Raw genomic sequence first — 23856 nt, 5'->3', positions numbered from 1 at the left:
GTATATTGTGATTTTGATAAGGCATGGCAATCTAAAAGTGACCTTATGTACAAAGAAATCAAACAAAAAATTTAATGTACGACCACAATTAGTATATTAGCAATATCTCAGGCCGCTAGATTAGTTAAACATTTCCAATTCTTAAGAACTTGTAGTGCAATTTCTCCTAATGACAAACATGTTCTAACAGATTTGCGAGATAAAAACAATATGACCGAGTTTAAAGTTGAAGACATAATTTGATTAAGCTCCTTTCAGCTTACTTAAAACTGCTAAATGCAATGAAAGATTATCTTAGGAAAGTCTTGAGAAAGTCTCAGTAACTTAAATGCAGGGCATAATTTCCATCAAACTAAAATCTATTAGGACTTGTAAGTCAGGGATCATTATGCTAACAACCAAGCAGTATGTCACAAAATCTCACCTCTGGTTGAAAGAGAATCTGAAGTAGTGAAATATCTTTAGCAATAAAAAAATACCAGATGAAAGTAAACGATTATGAAAATACCAGATGATAGAATAAGCTTCATATCATAAAAGAGCAATAACTTGTTCAGAATAACAAGAGAATCCAACAGACAAAAGCATACAGCCAAAACAAAATATAGTTCAAATCATCATCCGAGAGACTATTATAATTGTAACCACATAGCATAACTAATCAGAACAGTAGGCGGAATTCAGAAACTCCTCATCCTCCACGAAGATCTGCAAATTCTTGGACTTCATCAAGAAAGTAACTGCATCCTCATCAAGGTCTAGCACAAAGGCCAACTTGATCAGCTCAGGAAGTGCATGTATATGATCAGGGATCTCCCACAGCACAAACTCAGAAATTGCTTCAGAGAAATATGTAGCAAACTCAATGATGCTCTTATATCCTCCAGATCTGTCCATCTTCTCGGTGAAAATTTTGGAATCTTCTCTATCCCATCGTACCTTTCGGCTACCTCTCACATTCAAAATTTTCCCAGAAGATAATGGTAGATCATAGCTTACAGTGATAGGTTCAGATGTCTCCACAACAGCAACATTGGCAAGACCTTGGACAGCATTTTGCCTCTTCTCTGCTTCCATTTCAATGGGAGGACAAGCTAGAAAACCAAGTATCAGCCTGAGCAGCGCTTTCCCGATCAATTTCTCTGTTGGAATTTGTTGTGAATTAGAATGACTAACTCACTGCCCTTTTAAGATCTTGTTGTTGATGGACTTTGGACAAAGAACTCAATGATGGATGAGTCTTACACACACACACAGAAATTAACCAAGCACAAATGACACAAGTGTTTATAGAGGTTCAGCAAATTGCCTACATCCTCTTTGGTGATCACCTTGAGAAATTTCACTAATGAAGATAGGTTACAACTTTGGTTTACAAAGGAAACCCCCTTAGAACACTACCCTCACAATCTGTTTCTCTCACACCCTTGCTCAACACCTTGATACACTTAGAGAACTCTCTTGCTCTCCCCTTAGTTTTTCTGAACACACAACTAAAACTTCAGCTCTAACTCAACTTGGAATACCAGCTTCTTCCACTTACAATTATTCAACTTGTTTTCTCCTCTTGTGTTATCTTACTTCACCCCATTTCCTACACAAGCCAATAGACAAGAGATAAGATATCAGCTTGTCCTCCACGTTCTTCCCTTTAGTCACCACTTAGACTAAATGTCAGATCAAGTAGGTAAATAGAATCCAACTCAGCCACCTCCCACTTACACCAGAAAATGGAGAGTGATATCTTTGAAATAAGATAACCAATTAGCCATGAGTGCTCTCCCAACTATCCAGCAGGTAGTCAACGTTCATTTAACTCAGAAGTGACCCACTAAGCCTCTGAAATCTTGTGGAAAGCGATAGCCATTGAAAACACTGTTGAAAACGCGTAAGAAATCGTCACAGCACGACTGGGACGACCGGTCGCCAGGAACTGGCGACCGGTCGCTTTTGGTTTTTCCTCCAGACCTTGAATCTGCTTCTAAACGACCGGTCGCAAATGCTAAGCGACCGGTCGCTAGCTTCCTGCGACCGGTCGCAAAGAACTGGCGACCGGTCGCTCGTTGATGTTGCTCCAGACTTCGAATCTGCTTCAAAACGACCGGTCGCAAATGCCTAGCGACCGGTCGCTTTTAGGCAGATTCAAAATCTTCCTTTCAGCGCCAAAACCAACCTTGTATCCTTAGGTGAGCCATTTTCCCAACAATCTCCACCATGGCGAGCCTAATACTCCTTGTGGACATCATTGCCTTCTAGGACATCTGTAATGTCTTGAGAATCGTCCTAATAACTCTCAAGAACTCCACCTCAATCTTTAGCATGTAACAAGATTGAGCAAGCTCAAACAATGCTTGAACTTAGCTGTTGTGACTGGCTTTGTTAGGCAATCTGAAGCGTTCTCATTTGTATGAACCTTCATTATTGTGATGTCTCCATCATTCACCCAATCCCTTATCCGGTGGTATCTCACATCAATGTGTTTGGACCTCCCATGGAACACTTGATTCTTCACTAAGCAAATAGCACTTTGACTGTCACTTAGAATCACCACCAAGTCTTGAGCTATCCCGAATTCCTTTGCCAATCTCTTCAGCCATACCGCTTCTTTTGAAGCTTCCGTTAAAGCCATATACTCCGCTTCCGTAGTAGACAAGGCACTAACCGATTGTAACACTGCTCTCCAACTAATCGGTCCTCCACCACAAGTGAAGACATATCCTGTGGTGGATCTCCTCTTGTCTAGATCTCCTGCATAATCAGAATCTACATACCCCGACACACATGCCTTTCCTTGTTGTCTTTCAAACAATATCCCAAGCCTTTTGGTGCCCTTCAAGTACCTGAGAATCCATTTTGCTGCTGTCCAATGTTGCCTTCCAGGATTCGCCATATACCTTGACACCACACTAACGGCTTGGGCTAAGTCGGGGCGTGTGCACACCATTGCATACATGAGACACCCTACCAAGCTTGCATATGGAACTTTACTCATTTCCTCCTTCTCCACATTCGTAGAAGGACATTCTTTTGCACTTAACTTAAAATGCTCCGCCAAAGGAGTAGACACCGGTTTGCAATCCATCATATTAAACCTTTCAAGTACCTTGGAAATATACTTGCTTTGTGACAGCCACAACTTGCCTTCCTTTCTGTCTCTCCTTATCTCCATTCCTAGGATCTTTTGTGCAGCACCAAGATCCTTCATGTCAAACTCCCTTCCAAGTAATGTCTTCAAATTCTGGATTTTTGACATGTCCTTACATGCAATTAGCATGTCATCAACATAAAGAAGCAAAAGGATGAAGTTACCATCCTTGAATGCATGAGAGTACACACAACAATCAGATTCACATCTTCTATACCCAATCTTCATCATGTAAGAATCGAAGCACTTGTTCCACTGCCTTGGAGATTGCTTCAGTCCATACAAAGACTTCTTCAACCTGCAAACCAGATTTTCCTTCCCTGCTTCAATGAACCCTTGAGGTTGGCTCATGTAGATGTCTTCCTCCAATTCACCATGAAGGAAAGCAGTCTTCACATCCATTTGCTCCACCTCCATGTCCTCTTGTGCTACTATGGAGAGTAGTAGTCGTATAGAAGTATGTTTCACCACCGGAGAGAAGATTTCATCATAATCAACTCCCTCCTTTTGCAAGAATCCTTTTGCCACCAACCGAGCTTTGAATAAGGTGGCACCCTTCTCATGCATTTCTTCTTTCTTCCTAAACACCCATTTGCAGCCAATAACCTTGCGACCTTTGGGTTTAGGAACTAACTCCCAAACTGAGTTTTGGTGTAGAGATTCCATCTCTTGCATCATAGCTTCCATCCAACTTTCCCGTTCCTTGTTCTCAACAGCTTCTTGGAACGTGGTTGGTTCTTCTTCACTAGCATTTAGGGCATAGTGAACTGCATCCATCTCCCATCCAAACCTTTGAGGTGGTTTGATGGTTCTCTTGGGCCTGGACCGAGCTATAGATGATGGCTCCACCTGTTCTTGAGCCTCTTCTTCTTCTTGAGTGTGTTGTTGATGCTGCCCAGCTTCTTCCTCTTCAATGTCGGACTCCACCTCCTCCTGAACGTCTTCAGTTGGCTGTTTCTGAGTAGTCTTTCTTGACACCTTCTTGAGTGGAACTTCAAAGGTTGTTTCTTTCTCAACAACATCCTCCTTTGCCTCTGAATTCTTGACTTTGTTCATAGGTATGGTCTTCTCATCAAACACAACATTTCTGCTGAGTATCTTCTTGTGGTTCACTGGATCCCACAGCTTGTAGCCCTTCACACCACTCTCAAATCCAATGAAAATACATTCAAGAGACTTTGGCTTCAACTTGGATCTTTCATCACTAGGAATAAGTGCATATGCACTGCACCCAAACACCTTAAGATTCGAATAATCGATTGACCTTTTAGACCATACCTCCTCTGCACACTTGAACTCAAGATTTCTTGAAGGCGATCGGTTAACCAAATAGGCAGCGTGGTTAACCGTTTCTGCCCAAAAAGATTCGGGCAACCCTGCATGAATTCTCATACATCTCTCACGCTCCATGAGAGTTCGGTTCATCCTCTCCGCAGCTCCATTTTGTTGGGGTGTCTTCTTCACGGTAAAGTGCCTTTTAATGCCTTCACTTTTGCAAAACTCAAGGAACTTGCTGTCCTTATATTCACCACCATTGTCACTCTTTAGGATCTTGATCTTTCTTCCGGTTAGGTTCTCTACTTCCGCCTTCCACTCTTTGAATTTGGTGAAGACCTCAGATTTCTCCTTCATGAAGTAGACCCAAACCTTCCTGGAAAAATCATCCAAGAAAGTCACAAAATAGCGAGCTCCACCCTTCGATTTAACCGGTGATGGCCCCCATACATCCGTGTGAATATAATCTAGCACACCCGTGCTTTCTTCCTCTTTGTTTCGCTGCTTGAAAGCTATTTTTGATTGCTTTCCCATGGTACAAAATCTGCAGAACTCAAGCTTGCAACTTTGAACACCTTTCAACAATTTTCTGTTGTGTAGTTCCTGCATGCCCCTCTCACTCATGTGCCCTAGCCTCAAATGCCAAAGCTGAGTTTCATCTTCCGAGTCCTTGCTTGTAGATACAGCTGCTCCACCTATGATTGTTGTACCACACAACCTATATAGACAATTAGGTTGAATCTCACCCTTCATAATCACAAGTGAACCTTTTGAGACTATGAGTTTCCCTCCATTTGCTTTGAATGAATAACCATTCTTATCAAGAGTTCCAAGGGAAATGAGATTCTTACGCAACTTTGGAATGTGCCTTACCATTCCAAGCGTCCTAACAGCCCCATCATGCATCTTTACCTTGATTGTACCGGTTCCTTTGACTCTACACATTGAGCCATCCCCCATCATCACTTCACTGCTATCTTCTTTCTCATACGTGTCAAACCACTCCTTGTTTGAGCACATATGATATGAGCATCCGGAATCCAAAATCCAATCGGAAGAGGAACACCTTGAAGAATTAGCCAATGCATTTGTTTTAACATTGCTATTAACACACAAAAGCTCACCATCACTTTCCGTGACATCCTCCGCTGTGTTTGCTGCATTCTTCCCTTTGTTCTTCTTCTCCTTCCATATGGGGCAATTCTTTTTCCAATGCTCCTTTGACCCACACTCGAAACAACCATCTTTCGCCTTGGATTTGGACCTTCCTCTATTGCCTTTCTTGCCTTCACGCCTCTTTGAACGACCTCTCTCTCCGGTCTTTGCAACTAGACCTTCACCTTGAGAGTTTTCTCCCGAACGTTGAGTCATCCTATGGTGTGTCATGATGTCTTGCATCACAGGCTCAAAATCAAGAGTAACCTTTCCGAACATAAGAGTGGTTCGGAAGTGTTTATAGGACGAAGGTAAGGATGTCAACAACATGAGAGCCTTATCCTCCGGACTATAATTCACATCCATTCTCTGCAAGTCAGCAACACATCTATTGAAACTACTTAGATGTTCCATTAGATTTCCTCCCTCCTCCATCTTAAGATTCAGGAGTTCTTCCTTGAGGAAGAGTTTGTTGGACAACGATTTCCCTGCAAACATCTCTTCGAGCTTCTCCCATGTTTGCTTCGCTGTATCCTTTATCACGTTGATGAGCACCTCATCGGAGAGATAGTTTTCGATAGCTCCTCTGGCTAACTCGTCAAGAACTCCCCACTCATCATCCGTCATGCTTGCTGGCTTCTTCTCCTTGCCAACCAACACTACATGGAGCTGTTGTTGTGTAAGAGCTGACTTCATCCTTCGTTGCCAAAGAGTGAAGTTCTCCTTCCCTGTGAAAGGCTTTAACTCCACCTTCATACTTGCTGCCTGTGGTGGCTTCATATGCTGTGAACTGCTACCACTCTCAGCTTCCATGTCACTTGCCATCTTCAACACACTAGCACTCCAAGAGAAGAACTAGCTCCAGCTGCCAAACACAGCTCTGATACCACTTGTTGTGAATTAGAATGACTAACTCACTGCCCTTTTAAGATCTTGTTGTTGATGGACTTTGGACAAAGAACTCAATGATGGATGAGTCTTACACACACACACAGAAATTAACCAAGCACAAATGACACAAGTGTTTATAGAGGTTCAGCAAATTGCCTACATCCTCTTTGGTGATCACCTTGAGAAATTTCACTAATGAAGATAGGTTACAACTTTGGTTTACAAAGGAAACCCCCTTAGAACACTACCCTCACAATCTGTTTCTCTCACACCCTTGCTCAACACCTTGATACACTTAGAGAACTCTCTTGCTCTCCCCTTAGTTTTTCTGAACACACAACTAAAACTTCAGCTCTAACTCAACTTGGAATACCAGCTTCTTCCACTTACAATTATTCAACTTGTTTTCTCCTCTTGTGTTATCTTACTTCACCCCATTTCCTACACAAGCCAATAGACAAGAGATAAGATATCAGCTTGTCCTCCACGTTCTTCCCTTTAGTCACCACTTAGACTAAATGTCAGATCAAGTAGGTAAATAGAATCCAACTCAGCCACCTCCCACTTACACCAGAAAATGGAGAGTGATATCTTTGAAATAAGATAACCAATTAGCCATGAGTGCTCTCCCAACTATCCAGCAGGTAGTCAACGTTCATTTAACTCAGAAGTGACCCACTAAGCCTCTGAAATCTTGTGGAAAGCGATAGCCATTGAAAACACTGTTGAAAACGCGTAAGAAATCGTCACAGCACGACTGGGACGACCGGTCGCCAGGAACTGGCGACCGGTCGCTTTTGGTTTTTCCTCCAGACCTTGAATCTGCTTCTAAACGACCGGTCGCAAATGCTAAGCGACCGGTCGCTAGCTTCCTGCGACCGGTCGCAAAGAACTGGCGACCGGTCGCTCGTTGATGTTGCTCCAGACTTCGAATCTGCTTCAAAACGACCGGTCGCAAATGCCTAGCGACCGGTCGCTTTTAGGCAGATTCAAAATCTTCCTTTCAGCGCCAAAACCAACCTTGTATCCTTAGGTGAGCCATTTTCCCAACAGAATTAACTGTAGTTCAACATCATTTGCTAGGAATAGTTCTTCCTTCTGCACAGATTCAGAGATAGTACGAACACCAATTTCCCTGTAAATTTCAAGCAACTTAGTCCTAGGCAAGGAAGCCAGGCTAGGCTGAGGGTACCAAACAAAAACTTGGTGAGAAGACTGTTCAAAAAGATACTGCAGCTGAAGGTCATCAGCAATGAAAACATCTTGCTTGTTGCACAACAAGATTCCAGCGGAGCCTGAATTAACAGGTACTTTCACCAAAGCCTCAGCAAGAGTTTTCTCCGTTTTTGAATTCCAGTGCTTTGAAACATACACCCAAAATTTGCAACATTGATCATGCAACAATCCACTTTCAAAATTTTCCCACACCTTCCAGAGCCTGCAGTAGTCTTCAATCGAAGGACGGGACTTTACCCCGTAAGCACGGGAGAAGAACACCAGTAGGTTATGCTGAAAGTATTTCTCCAGAACAGTCAACTGCAAGCCAAACAGCTCATCCTTGTCATATATAACACACTCTTCTGGATTAACCCACTCTCCATTCTGATTTCCCTTTGGAAACCAGATCCTTTTGTCAGCCTTGCTATCCGGCTCCCACTTAAACTCACTTAAGTAACTATACACTCGAACAAAAGTGGACAATTCATCATGAAGAGCAAGCTGACTGGCAATCAAAGGACATCCTTTGTCAACTTCAACAATCACCCGTATTGCAGAGAGCTCTTTTCTGTATGTTGTAATTTTAGAACCATAAAACTCTTCATCAATGAAAGGCCCATCAGTCTGCTTTAGATACTTACCAAACTCGGAATCAAACAACAAGCACTTGCTTGGAGGCTTGTAACCATCATGAGCCTTCAGCCATGCCTGAGAAACTTTCTTCATGAACACATCAGGAAAGGAGTAATCTTTCTCCTCCAATAAAATATGTATGCAGTCCAGCAAAGCAAGTGCATTTTCTCGAGAAATGTTGCTCGGATTCTGGGGAAGATAAAGACAAGAAGGCACAAACTTGACCCCATCATTGAATTCCACAACAACCCCCAAGCTCTTCAGCTCTTGCTTATATTCATGAATTTTCTTGCCATAACAAGTGTCAGAATCGTCAATAAAAGGGAGAAGGCATATGGGAGAGATAGATTCCCAATCAGAACAAAACAGAATGCACTCTTTTGGAGATCCATAATCACCAAGGCGAGTACGCAACCACTTTACCTCGCCAATGCAGCTCTTAAGATCCGCAGGTAATTTAAATGGAGTTCCCTTCAGCGTTCTGTAACAGGAGAGAAAAGATGCAACATTTTCTTTGGTGATGGAAACCGAAGATGCATACTACCTGAAATAGCGAGCAAATACTTTTGCAGCCTCATCAAAATCAACAACCACCCCTGTTTTCTTCAACTCATTTCTGTAGGAATATATTCCTTTTCCATAGAAATTGTGATCAATCAATGGGAGACCACTGAATACCTGCAGAATGCAGCCCCATTCAACTTGGGGCAGGAGACATTCCTCTGGAGACTTGTAACCAAGTGTTGTCTTCAGGCACTTAGTTCCTTTCAATGCTCTGACAAGTTTCTCAGATGAACTGGAAAGCTGCATACATTCAAGCATCAATAGAACAGCCTCAGCTGGCAGAGAAGTTAAGCAAGAAGGTGACTTCAGGTTGTCAATTATAAGCTGGTAACTTTTGCTGATGGAGACAACCACACCAAGCAACTCAAGTTCTGTTTTGAACTTACATATTTCACCACCATAGAATGTTTTATCGATAAAGGGAATGTCACTTACGTTTGATGCAATTTCCCACTCTTTATCAGACAAGACTGATCCTACAGGTGACCTGAAGCCTAGGGATGTTTTAAGCCACTGGCCTTCTTTAATACTGCAGATAAAATCGGCTGGGGAAAGATACCTGTCTCTTAAAAACTTGATGAAACGTAGCACAGAAAGTACATTGTCTCGGGTTAGAGTGGAAGAAGAAGCAAGAGACATTAGATGCTTCCCCATATATTCACATGCTTCAGCATACTCAAACCTGACTCCAATCTTTTTCAGCTCGTCCTTGTAACTATTAATTCTCTCACCATAATAACTCTGATCAATCAATGGGATATCAACAAAAACGGAGCCATCCTGCAAAATGTTTCCCCATGATGACTTAAGTAGGAATGACTGTGAAGGTGGCCTGACACCAGAAGAGCCATTCAAAGTAACTTTCAGCCAGCCCCCATCTTTTATGCATGTCAAGAACTTCTGTGGGATTTGAACACCTTGATACGTGAGGTGATGAATCCAGTCCAAAAGCAAAAATGTATTTTGCTTAGTAAGTTGAGCAGATAATGACGATATACCATCACTTGGGGCAGATATATAAGGGACATCCAAAGCTCCAGCATGAACTTTAAGAAACTCAAGGAGCTCCTTCTGTGGTGTAAAGTTACCAGCAAAACGACCTGAATCCAAATAATCTTCTCTTAACTCAACATAGCCTTCTTTTCTCCACAGATTAGAATCAGTCAACTGAGCCCATTTGCTTCCATTGGCAGGGACAATAACCCCAGCCCTATCTTTGATAATGCTCCCATACTTACCCACCAGAGGCATAATTCCGCATAATTTATCAACTTCTCGATCTGAGATGTAACTTTTGCACAATGACTGATACAAATAGTGGGCAATTGCAATAACAAGCTTCCTCTCATTAAGTGACTTGTCAAAGAGATCAACTGCATATTCATATAGGCTTACAGAACAAACCTTGACTTCATCTGAAAGCCATTTCACCAATGTCTTCTTCCGAGAACACGACCAGATAGCTTCCTGTGTGATTTTTGGCATAAAAAGAAGGCTAGCAACAGATATAAACTCGCAGTTCCAATCAATCAGCCATGAGACATGACAAGAATTAATGGATAGGCAAACTTTACTTTGACTATTCTGGATTGCACTTATGCTGCACAAAGATTTAATTCCGTTCCCCACACATTTAATTAAGGATATGTTCTTGATGCTAGAGCGGCGAAATTTGGACCCCCAATTATCAGCAATAAACAGAAGAAACTCCAAGTAGACATCATCCGACACCCCAGTTACAAGATTGGAAGTACCCTGGATGCATTTAGCATACCATTCATTGTCTACCGGTTCAACTCCCAGGAAACTCAGTATGTGATCATACTCGACCTTGTCAAATGAATACGACAGAACATATCTTCCATGAGATGAGAGATTAATCAAACTTACCCTTTGATCCTTCGCCTTCCTCAAAATATTCCAAAAAGCAGGCATCAACCTACCCACTTCACGAGGTTTGTAAAAGAACTTCTGCTCCTTGTGGGGCTCACTAGGGACAATGCTTTCCTCAACAATTTTTGCCTTTATAGACTCCCTGACAACATTCAATTCTTCATAGGAAGAGCTCTGTACAGGCAGGAACTTGAACATATGAGGCAAACTAGACACAGGAGCATCTTCAATAGATCTAACAAGCGAGATAAATGCATTAACAAATGCAGTGGGCACGCAATCAAGAATACCCTTATTCCATTTGTTGTCCAGGAGAATTGTTTCCCTTGATGATGCAAGAAGAAAATCAGCTTGAATTATGAAGGGAAAGTTTGTCACCATCTCAGTTGGAAGGAATGCATAGATCCCAGAAGAAGCGTTCATTCCTCTGCGAAGGCGTTCTCCTATTGGAAATGCAAGGGTGATCACCCACTCATCCACCTCAATTCTCCTCTCAACTCTGCATTCCTGCTTGACAGGAAACTTCTGCTTCCACATATAATAGCTGCATTCATTTTCAAACACATTACCACTTTCTTCTGCAGAGAGATGGAGGGTGTAGGACTGCGCATCAATGTTCTTCCTCGTCACAAAGTCAGTCTCACTCGCTATCTCAATAGCACTAACAGTGTTGAGACTTGGATCCTCATTATCTTCCCTGACTGAGAGCCCCTTAATCTTTGAAAGAAACAACAGAACCTCAGGGTGTATGCTTGACAGCTGCTGCTGCACGGCTTGGACCTTGTCAGTTTTTAGAGGTAAGATCAATGTTGTTGTTGGAAGGGCAGAAGCAGAACCATATAACTGTTTTATGTCAGACAAATTAGGGTTTGTATCAACCCATTCAGGAACTATGTACCCAAGATTGCAATGCACACAAGGATCTTCACTAAACCTTATTTGATAACCATTACTGAACACATAAGGATGTGCAGTGATGAGAAACACACTTTTAAAACCAATTCCTGTATATTAATCACAAATTTGATTGAATCAGCAAAAATCATGGAGATACATAAACTACACAAATGAAAAAGCGCATCAAGGAACATCAACATGCTTATAGGCAACCCAATAGACAACAACAGCTTGACTCAGATTTGAACAAAAACATGGGTATGATTTCAACGCAGTAGTATTTTTTTTCTTTAGATTCCAAGCATCTATATAAAGCATGTTAAGATTGATTACAGTCAAAATCAAACATCTATATAAGACATACCTTTCTCCCCAATATAGCCACGCTTCCTGTTGCCTTTTTTGGTGGACCGTCCAACACTGCAAATGGATTCTATTTTTTTTATGAGAAAATCCTTTCTCATTGTTGAAAACCAGCAATGTGGCAGGAGCCCCTGTGCCCGTTATATCCCGAGACGTTATGAGGAACTCAAGTGATGGATCAACCACCTCTGCGTACTCATTATCTTCTGCATTCTGTAAAGTAAGTAGCATGAACCATTAAATTATATATTCACATAGACTGAAAATATATACTCAGATATATACTCATATATACACACACACTAAAGTATTAGAGATTCAAAAGATTCTAAGACAATGCTATGCACTCAACCTTAACATCAAACAAATAAAAGCCATGATATATTAGGAATGTATATATGCATAAAACAACTCACCTGGACGAGTTCCATTAAGAAATGAACATCTTTGGCATAGAGTTCAGCAGAGAGATTCTTGACAGCCTGGTGAAGATCCTCAGTCAAGGGGTTGATTGCTTCTGCTCCTATGGAGAACTTTTTCTTTCGTATCTCTTCTACATGCTCTTTCGGTGTCGCCATTTGCGTGTCTCTTCTTCAAACTAAGCTTAGTTCGCAGAGAATGACTGAATGAGAAAGAAAAGATAGAAGAGATGGTGTGGTGGTAACTGTGGGGATGAGTTTGATTATATTTGAGAGAGAGAAGTTTATTGATATTGATGAGTTTCAGTTAATGCATGGGATGAGATTACTTTAGACAAAGCTGATACCGAGTAGTCTTTTGGTCTTTCTAGAGAATGTAAGGCGTTTTTTCTCCGTTTCAATTTCCAAGAGACAAAAGTAGAGGAAGGAAGGCTTCATCTTCTCACATTTCAATATTGTGAATTTATGACTACGTCTACAATGCATGAGCATGCATGGAGATGGAAAATTTGTGATCTGCTAAATTAAGGAGAATTCTTCAGAACTATTTTGTAACCTTAACGCTACTAGGGTACATTTTTTGGTCCATCTAATTTGACTCATTTCCCACATTGAACCCTATCATTTCCATTTTGGCAATTTTAGTTATGTAGTTTAATTTAGTTTGGCTTGCAATCAAGTCCAAGATGTAATCACTGTCAAATTAATTGATGAAATTCAATGTGCCAATATGTAACTACCAAACATGAGGAGACTTTCCTCTCTCCAAAATAATTGCAATCAAACCAAAACATGATAATTCGTTGTTTTTCCTGATCAATTTTACATTTGTAGCACTTGATTTGTATGTAAAAAAAATTTAGAACTGAATCGACAAAATTAAAATGATGGAGACCAAAGTAGAGATACTGTGCAATTGAAAGAAAATCATCTCCTCATGATATATTCCACCATTCTCCATGTTGCTATCTCTGGTGAATAATTCAGTATGTGTGTGCCCAATATAACCGCCATTCCTGTTGCCTTTCTTGGTGGACCGTCAACACTGCAAATGTATTCAATGTTTTTAGTAGAAAATCCTTTCTCATTGTTGAAAACCAGCAATGTGGCAGGAGCCCCTCTGCGTACTCAAGTGATGGATCAACCCCCTCTGCGTACTCATTACCATTAAATTATATATTCAAAAAGACTGACCAATATATGTACATATAGTACCCTTGTATTGAGGGACGCCCTTTAGGGTATCCTACAAATTTGTTTCAACGATCCAAACCAGTTCTTCATTCATAGATCATCCTTGCAAAAAATTAGACAAATCGGAAGCCGTTTCGATATCCAATTGTGTCCTACAAAATCAATGAACACGATGCTTCAAGAAAGTACTAAAATTTTAATAATTTAATTGAGTAGTCAAATGATATCAGATTCAAGTGATTTTTTGCAGAGATGATCTTTGAATGAGTATATACCAAATAGACGGTTTGGATTAGTGAAATACAATATGAAGTGGGCCCTACAAGAGTGTCCGTTAAATAAGCTTATTTGAGGGATCCCTCAATTGAAGCTCCCTATACATATATATATACACACACAGAGGATGTCCGCACATTATTACCGTGTGGATGCCAAATTGTAAATATAGGAAGGTAGGGAAGGGTGTTAGAAAATACATGGCGTCCGCACGGTAATAACATTCAAACGTCCACATAGGAGAATTTATATATATATCAGTGCCCTTCTATTAAGGTACACCCTTTAGGATAGATACCTTACGAATTTTTTTTTCAACAATCCAAACTATCTATTTTTTAGGTATTCATTCAGAGAGAAGGGCTGAATGAGATAGTAGTAGAACATATGGTGTGGTTGTGATTGAGATTGGTGATGAGTTTGATTACTTTTGAGAGAGAGAAGTTTATTGATATTGATTAATTTTCACCCCAAAAAAAAAGTTTATTGATATTGATGAAAGAGTTTTTCTATTTAAACCCCACATTTTTCTTTGTTCACCCCAATACTTAAATCATTAAGCTTTTAAGTTTTATTATTGTGTAAAAAGACAAAAAAGGCCATCCAACTTGATACTTAACCCTAGTACATCCATACACACACCCCTACACACCTCACCACTCTTCATATTAAGTTTTAGAAAAACATAAACTCATCTACACCCTATTGCCAGATTACTCATCTTTCAATCCAAGAAACCTACTACACTCTCATCTTCTCTTCACAAACCCTAATTTGGGATTGTGAGAGTAATATAAGTGGATAGGGAGGGAGTGGATATTACGAATTCCCCTGGCTTTGCGTTCCTTCCTCACCTCTCTCGCCCTCTCTTTCTTTTATTAACAGATTTCTTCCACACCCACGGCCCAACACTTATGCTTGCTGTTTTTATTTATCTCCTAAATTGAAATAATGCCCTCAATAATATAAACATAGTGTTTATTGCATCCATGTACAACATATATATAATAAGAAAATATACATCAAAATAACGTGTGCCAGATTCGTTTTCCAGAGCAGAACAAACTTCTTGATGAAGAACGACTACACTTGTAAGCTATTACCTGTAAAATATTTATCACACTATGTTAAATTGAAAAATTATAGAACCTGTTCTACATAACAAAAACAAAAAATTCGAGTGCAAAAGAATAATGATGGAGTAATGCCTGCAAAATGTTGGTATGAAATTGCAAGATGAAGATCTTAGGGTGTGGGGTGTGGGTTGTGAGGTTGATGAGTTTTTTTGTTTTTGTTGTTCCTTTTCCTGTTAGGTGTGTATTTAGGGGTGGTTGAGAAGATAGTGGGGTTTTCTTAGAAATTGTGAAAATTTGAATTAGAATATGGGATGAACAAAAGAGAAGTGCGGGGTTTAAATAAAAAAACTCTTGGTGAAATTACTTTAGAAAAAGCTGAGAATACCTTAGATAAAGTAATTGATGAGATTACTTTAGACATGGGATGAGATTTTTTTAGTAAGTGTAGTGCCGTTTGAAATAAGTCTTCAACCTTCAACTCTTCCCTTCCTTGGGAGGGAAGTAAGAATATAGGAAATGAAAATTTGTATAGTAATCCTATATATAGTTTGTCACACAATTACTTAATGCATATAATTTATTTTTGGCTTTTTATCACAAATGGTCCTTGACGTTTACGAAATTATCACGAATGGTCCTTGAGGTTTTTTTGTGACACTAATAGTCCTTAACGTTTGGACTTTTTATCACAAATGGTCCTTGCCGTCAAAAATTCTGTTATGTGTATGATGTGGAAGATAAGTGGAGTCTACATGTACAATCACATCGTGACATGTGGATTAAATAAATAAATAAATATTTTTTTATTATGAAAATCCATTAAAAAAACCATTTAGAGAGTAGAGAGAGAGAGAGAGAGAGAGAGAGGCTAAATGGTTTTTTAATGGATTTTCATAAAAAAAAATATTTATTTATTTATTTAATCCACATGTCACGATGTGATTGTACATGTGGGCTCCACTTATCTTCCACATCATACACTTAACAGAATTTTTGACAGCAAGGACCATTTGTGATAAAAAGTCCAAACGTTAAGGACTATTAGTGTCACAAAAAAACCTCAAGGACCATTCGTGATAATTTCATAAACGTCAAGGACCATTTGTGATAAAAAGCCTTTATTTTTTGAACAATATTTGAATAGGTTGGGTGTTTTGGCTCAATTACCATATCATTTCAATTTTGGCAATTTAAGTCATGTGGTCTAATCGCAAACTCCATCACACAAAATTTAAGTGAAAGTATCACCAGCATTCGATATCACTCAATTATTTCTCACATGAACAATATTATATTAGTAAACAAGGGTTTTTTATGAAAATGGTTCTTGAACTCGGGTAACAAATAAACTCAGTGTTGAAGGTTAACGATTCAATGCAAAGAGTGAAGACTGATGACCCAAGGTTTGCAGACTTGAATTGTTGACTTGTTGACTGCTGACTAGGATTACTTAATGATTAAGTCTGTTAGTTAGCTGTAATCAGTTGTGATGCTTAGTATAAATACTAAGCTTCTTTTCTACTGTAATTCACTCAGAGTATTCTAAAGAATCAGAGAAATATATCTGGAAGTTTCTTTTTCTCTTATCTTCCTCTGTTTTTGCGTAGCCTTCTTTCTTCAAGATCACCATGGTTATCAAAGAGAGGAAAGGTAACCTTCCTTCTCAATGAAGGAAGAAAAAGAAACTCAAAAGAAGAAAACCAAACAAACATTATTGAAATGAAAGGTAAACTTATCTAGTATAATGAAAGGTAAACGTTATTGAAATGAAAGGTATAACTAATCTACTATAAAGAAGAAAGTGAAAGGAAACCTTTGATGTAGTGGTAATACGAGTGAGATTTGTACGAAAAGCATGAGCTTTGGACGCTGATTTCGACCACCGAGTCCTTGAGTCGTCTTTGAGAATCTAAACACCTCTGGTAATATACATACATACATACATACATATATATATGTATGTATGTGTTAGTTTGTAGGAGGTGTATGATGTGTGTTGCTCTAATACCACTGTTGGATTGTAGGGGAAACAAAGAGATTTTATTAGATTTGGAGGAGAATGGTACATGGCTTTAGTGTAGGCTAATTGGCCTTCTTCATAGTTTTTTGGCTTATTGGCCACCACACTTGACTTAGATTAGTTTGGGCTATTTGGCCCTACACTTAGATTGGTGAGCTTATTAGCTCTCAACATGGCTTCCTTTGGGTAGCTCTTGGCTCCCTAATAGTTTGGGAGTTCCATCATTGGACTCCACATAGATTGGGAGTTGGTGGATGACTCCACATTTCATTGTGGTTGCATGCCTATTTATAGGCATTCTCTTGTTCTAGAAAGTTCTTCCAACTTCAATTGCTTTTTGTTCCACCTCCTTATTCTTTTCTCCACAACTCTAGATTCTTCCACCAACTTGATCTCTTTACTCCATAAGTGTGTGGCTTTCTCTAGATAATTCTCCAATAGTTTAGGCTCATCTCAAAGCTTCTAGATTTTTCCACACATTTCTTTAGCACAAATGTGCATTAATTTCAACAGTATGTATGTATAGCCAGGCACCGTCCGGTCCAAAGCCAAGTTGCAAAACCAATTAGAGTTTGGATTGGATTGTATAGTGAAAAAATGGGACCGAATGAAAGCAGGGAAGGCTCTGGAAACAATGAGGAAAATGGTCGCATCAAAAAACAAAATGAGAAAAATGGTGGTGACTTGCGTAAGGACAAGGTTGGCTGGTCCACTACTGCTGCTGCAATTGCAACTGGCGCTCTGCTGGTCCATGGTATATTTAGTCTGGCTTCAGGTTTAGGTTCAGGTTCAGAATCAGATTCAGAGCAGGAGGAGGAGACGATGATTGCTCCGGGCACTGGCAGACGCTAACGAATCCCAAGGGCTGAATTCGAGCGTAACCCTAGAGATTATTTCAGAGAGCTCCGCCCGCAAATAGATAGCCAGTCCCGGTGGGATGGGAGCATTGTCCTTCTATTATGCATATTGGCTTGCTAGCCTTCGGTTTTGGCTTTGGCTTTAGCTTTTCTTTCTCTTGTATGTTCTGTTTGCTTTGTGTTTGTGGTTTTATGAATTTATTATATTTTGGTGTTTTAGTAGATTATAATCTTTTGCATTGTTGGATTGAGTTATGGATTTAGTAGCTTATAAAAACAATAGTTGGGCTTGGATAATCGAATCAACCTAAAAATACTCTGCTTCGAGTATGATTTTGGATTATGATTCGGATCAAGTATGGTATGGATTAAATTTGGATTCAAATTAGATTCCACACAAGACGGCCTTGATTTCTGTAGAGATTTGTGCCATTAAGTTTACCAATAACAAAGGACTAGGGTTTAGGAGGGTGTCAACTTTGCATAATTCCCTAAACCCTAAGGACTACACAATTATGAGGGTGTCAACTTTGCATAATTCCTTTCGTCCCGGTGTTTTCACAATTATGAAGTAATTTAATTACTCCATGTCCAAAGGAGTAATTAAATTACTTCCAATTAAGAATGAAGTGTTGTGAAAATGGACAAACACTTTCACTCACTCCCCTAATGATCTTGTTGTTGATGGACTTTGTGACACACACAATGATGGATGAATCACACACACGCACACTTGAGACAACAACCAAGCACAAAGTGACACAAGAATTTATAGAGGTTCAGCAATTGCCTACATCCTCTTGGTGATCCCCTTGAGAAATTCATTTCATGAAAGAATAAGTTACAACTTTGGTTTTACACAGAAAAAACCCCCTTAGAACTCTATTCTCTCCCCAAGCTCTCTTTTCTCTCACACCCCTTGCTCAACACTTTGATGCACTTGTGAACACTCTCACAACCTTGGTGTTTCCCTCCTTGGTGTCTAGACTCTCAAGACCCCAACTCAGCTCCTAACTTGAACTGATTGCTCTCCCTCACGTTCTCCCTTGGTGAGTTAACCTCCTTTGAACACAATAGCACCCAGCTACTTAATTAACCACACATTGTTTCTGCTTCAGCCACTTCCTCTTATTCAACTTGTTTTCTCCCTTGTGTTATCTTACTTCATCCCATTACCTACACAAGCCAATGGACAAGAGATAGGATATCTGATTGTCCTCCACGTTCTTTCCTTTTAGTCACCACTTAGACTAAGGGTCAGATCAAGTAGGTAATACAATCCCACTCAGCCACCTCCATTAAACCAGAAAATGGAGAGGAGATTATTCAAAATAAGATAACCAATTGGCCATGAGTGCTCTCCCAACTATCCAGCAGGTAGTCAACCCTCTTTTACCTCAGAAGTGACCCACAAAGCCTCTGAAATCTTGTGGAAAGCGATAGCCATCGAAAACACAGTTGAAAACACGTAAGAAATCGTCACAGCACAACTGGGACGACCGGTCGCCAGTTCCTGGCGACCGGTCGCTTTTGGACTGAGGCTTCAGTTTCGATTATGTTTCTTTACGACCGGTCGCAAATGGCACGCGACCGGTCGCAAAGAACTAGCGACCAGTCGCCCCATGCATTTGCTCCAGACTTCGAATCTGCTCCAAAACGACCGGTCGCCCAAACCTAGCGACCGGTCGCAACCTGAGACACATGCATCCTTAAATGTGAGCCATTTTCCAACATGAAGAACATAAGATTAAACAAAGTGAAAGCAATTGCTAGAAGTAAATATATACAAGTAGTGCATAAAGTAGGAAATTAAGGTTCATGCATGCTAGAAAACCAAAGAGGAATATGGGATCTGATCTTTAAAAACTTCTTTCTTTGATCAAGAAAGAGAGAGAGGATGCGATATATTCCAACGTTACAAAGATAAATATTCAACCATTCAGAATTTATGACTATGTGTCTACAATGCCTTAGATTTTGCAAATAAGTGATCTGCTACTTAATCCATGTAGTATATTTTTCGAACAATTTGAATATGTTGAGTGTGAAATTATCTCAAAATTTTTGGTCCATGTAATTTGACTCATTTCCCACATTGAACCCTGTCATTTCAGGTTTGGAAATTTTAGTCATGTAGTTTAGTTGGCTTGCAATCAAGTCCAAGATGTAATCTCTGTCAAATTAATTGATGAAATTCATCAATGTGACAATATGTATAACTACCACACATGAGGAGACTTTTGTCTCTCCAAAATATTTACAATCAATCCAAAACGTGATCATTTCGTCTGTTCTTCCTAAAAAATGTTACATTTGTAGGAAATTATAGAACTGAATTGTCAAAATTAGGAGACCAAAGTGGAGATAATGCAATGAAGAAAAAATATCGCTTCATGTGGGCCACTCTGATTGAATGATTGAAACCCTTCCCTCTCCATAAGAGGGATAATTATAAGTATGCAATATTCATAATGAACAAACCATAATAACAGATTATTAGCAATCTAGCAGCCGATTTAAATTACAAAAAAAAAGAAACTGTCCAGAATCAGAAGAGAATCCCATTGACAAAAGCACACAACTCACACAGATAAAAAGTTCATATCATATGGTGATGCACTATCAGAGTCGACAATTTAAAGGCTTGCTTTGCTATATATATTTCACTTAACTTATAGACTAGCTAGAGAAAGAGGCCAGACATGGATAACAGAGGTGGAAATGGGAACGGTTTCAAAGGAGGAAGTGCCTATGGCATGTTCAGAGATGCAATTGTTTCACAGGAGGAACTGACCTATAGCTTGTTCGAAAATTCCATGAAAGGCCACTGGAAAAGGCTGTGGAGGTCTATAGATCATCACAGAGTTCCAAAGTTCAAGAGGTGAAGATAATCAAAGCGGGGGACACTGCTCTACATATTGCTGTTTCGGATGGCAAAACAAAAGTTGTGCTGTATTTGGTGGAACAAAAGTTGTCCAAGGTATTGAATATAAATTTTTTTTTTTTAACGCAACACACCTCTCCATTTAGATGCTGCAAGGATGTGGAAAATTGCTATTCATTCAGAGCCAGTAATGGGGATATATACCATTCTCCATGTTGTTATCTCCGGTGAATACTTCATTATGCGTGTGCCTACTGCTTAAATATAATTTTAACATATATAATTTAATCTCATTCTTTATTATATATGAATTTTCCTTTCTTTTCAAAGATATAGGCTTGGAATTGCAGATAATTCAGTGGCACCAAGAACTTGTTAATTCTATGAACAGATTGCGCGTTTTTCATATCCTTTCAGCTAACTTAAAACCTCTTGACATAGAGTCAGTAAACTTCAATGCAGGGGAGAAATCTCTTTCCATAAAACTAAAATCTATTAGGACCATTATGTTAACAACCAAGCAATACGTCACAAAGTCTCAGCTCCGGTAGAAACAGAATCCAAAGTAATGAAAGATCGGTAGAAATAAAAATATTGACATATCTATTAGTAAACGGTACATAAAATACCGGATGATAGAGCCTGCTTCATACATAAAAGAGCAATAAATTGTTCAGAATGACAAGAGATTCCAACAGACAAAAGTACACAACCAAAACAAAATATAGTTAAAAAATCATCAACAAGTGCAACCACATAACATAACTAGTCAGAAGGGTAATCGGAATTCAGAAGTTTTCCTGGACAATGTTTTCCTCAACAAGTTTTGCCTTTATCAACTCTCTGATAACATTCAATGCTTCATAGGAAGAGCTCTGGACAGGCAGAAACTTGAATATACGATGCAAACTAGACACAGGAGCATCTTCAACGGATCTAACAAGCGAGATAAGGGTGTGCAGTGATGAGAAACACACTTTTGAACCCAATTCCTGTATATTAATCACAAATTTGGTTAAACAACACAAAACGAAAAAGCACATCCGATAACATCAACATGCTTATAGGCATTCAAACAGACAAGAGCTTAACTCAGAATTTAACATAAATTACAAGAGCAAAATATTCTTGGAGAAGCTATATAAACATATGCCTGTTTCTCGAGTCACAATAAAGCTTAACCAAACATGTTGAGAACGTAGATTTTGAGTAAAGTCGCCAAATTTTGTGAAGCTGCGTACATTTTCGGAAGGCCTGAAGCTTTAAAAATCAGCTGTGACATTATTTTATTTAACATTGTGGTCAGTAACATTCTCTTGGATGAGAATGTGAACCCAAAAATTTCAGATTTTGGATTGGCACATATCGTTCAAGGCACACATAATCTAGCAAATACTCACAAGATTGTGGGAACAATATAAGCATCATCTCTTTCTTTTCCAATTCTCGGAAATCTTCTTTAAAAGTTATATCCTTGAACACACTGTCACTCATATTGTTAATATTACTGAATAAATGGCCTAGGCGGGGTCTAGGCGGTCTAGGCGGCCGCTAGGCGGGCTAGGCGGTTGCTAGGCAGGCGCTAGGCGGTCTAGGCAGGAGCTGGGTAGGCGCTAGGCGGTCTAGGCGGGCGGCCTAGGCGGGTGCTGCGCCTAGAAGAAAAAAAACGCCATTTTGGAATCTCCAAGGTCAGGGACGAGATCACGATGGTGCTATGAGCGAGAGAGATGAGGATTGAAGAAGAAGAGAGGTCGGGTTATGTGTGAGCGAGAGAGAGAGAGAGGGACTGGAAGACGGCTCGTATTAGAGTTAGGGTTTGAGAAGGAAAATTGCATTTATATGTTGATGAAAACACAAAAGAAAAGATGGGCCCCCGATTTCTCCTCACACACATTGAAGGTTTTCCTGTTTAAGAGAAATTTTGAGTCAAAATAAACATATGCCTGTTTCTCGAGTCAAAATAAAGCTTAACCAACATGTTGAGAACGTAGATTTTGAGTAAAGTCGCCAAATTTTGTGAAGCTGCGTACATTTTCGGAAGGCCTAAAGCTTTAAAAATCAGCTGTGACATTATTTTATTCAACATTGTGATCACAACTTCACAAGGCTAATGTTCTAACTAAAGCACAGATATGAAAAATAAAAAACAATAATTTCAAATAATTAAAAAACAATCAGAATTAATATAGATGTCATGTACTGATGATATACACATACCTTTCTCCCCAATATAACCGCGATTCCTGTTGCCTTTCTTGGTGGACCGTCCAATACCGCAAATGGATTCTATGTTTTCAGGAGAAAATCCTTTCTCATTGTTGAAAACCAGCAATGTGGCAGGAGCCCCCGTGGCTGTTATATCCCGGGATGTAATGACAAACTCAAGTGATGGATCAACGCCCTCTGCGTACTCATTATATTTATAATAAACAACCTGGATGAGTTCCATGAGGAAGTGAACATCTTTGGCATAGAGTTCAGCAGAGAGAGTATTGATAGCCTGGTGAAGATCCTCAGTTAAAGGGTTGAGTCCATCTGCTCCTATGGAGAACTTTGTCTTCCTTATCTCCTCTATGTGCTCTCTGGGTGTCGCCATTTACGTCACTCTTCTTCTAATTAAGCTGAGTTCACAGAGAAGGACTGATTGAGACAGAGTAGATAGAACAGATGGTGTGGTTTTGACTGTGAGACTGGTGATGAGTTTCCTTATATAGTAATTTTGAGAGAGAGAGAGAGAGAGAGAGAGAGAGAGAGAGAGAGAGAGAGAAGCATGCATGATCATGAAATTACTTTAGACAAAAGCTGAGAATACTTTATACAAAGTAATTAACGAGATTACTTTGGATATGGGATGAGATTTTTTTAGTAAGTGGAGTGCAGTTTGAAATAAGTCTTATAAATAGTTTGTTTGTCAAACAATTACTAAATGCATATAATTTAATTTTTGAACGATTTGAATAGGTTGTGTGTGAAATTATCTCAATCTAGAGGGTTTATTTTTATTTTGGCAATTTCATTTCTTTGTCCACTTAATTTGACTATCTTCCACATTCGTTGATATCATTTCAATTTTGGCAATGTTAGTCATGCGGTTTA

General features: G+C 39.5%; 1 protein-coding gene and 1 pseudogene across 1 annotated transcript; both read right to left on the bottom strand.

Moving 5' to 3' along the window:
- Positions 1–557: 557 nt before the first annotated feature.
- On the bottom strand, positions 558–12612 carry LOC110757181 (uncharacterized; annotated as a pseudogene).
- Positions 12613–21340: 8728 nt separating this feature from the next.
- On the bottom strand, positions 21341–23478 carry LOC148294554 (protein NO VEIN-like). Its single transcript, XM_088253547.1, has 2 exons — positions 22978–23478; positions 21341–21752 (listed from the first exon to the last, which is right to left on the bottom strand). Exons 1-2 carry the CDS (start codon positions 23354–23356, stop codon positions 21697–21699), a joined length of 435 nt encoding a protein of 144 aa, XP_088109673.1. The 5' UTR covers positions 23357–23478; the 3' UTR covers positions 21341–21696.
- Positions 23479–23856: the final 378 nt, after the last annotated feature.

This window comes from Prunus avium, chromosome 5 (genome assembly GCF_965620075.1).
Source record: "Prunus avium chromosome 5, drPruAviu1.hap1.1, whole genome shotgun sequence".
In the NCBI taxonomy this organism is placed as follows: Eukaryota; Viridiplantae; Streptophyta; class Magnoliopsida; order Rosales; family Rosaceae; genus Prunus; species Prunus avium.
This window is presented reverse-complemented; position numbering and strand designations above follow the sequence as displayed.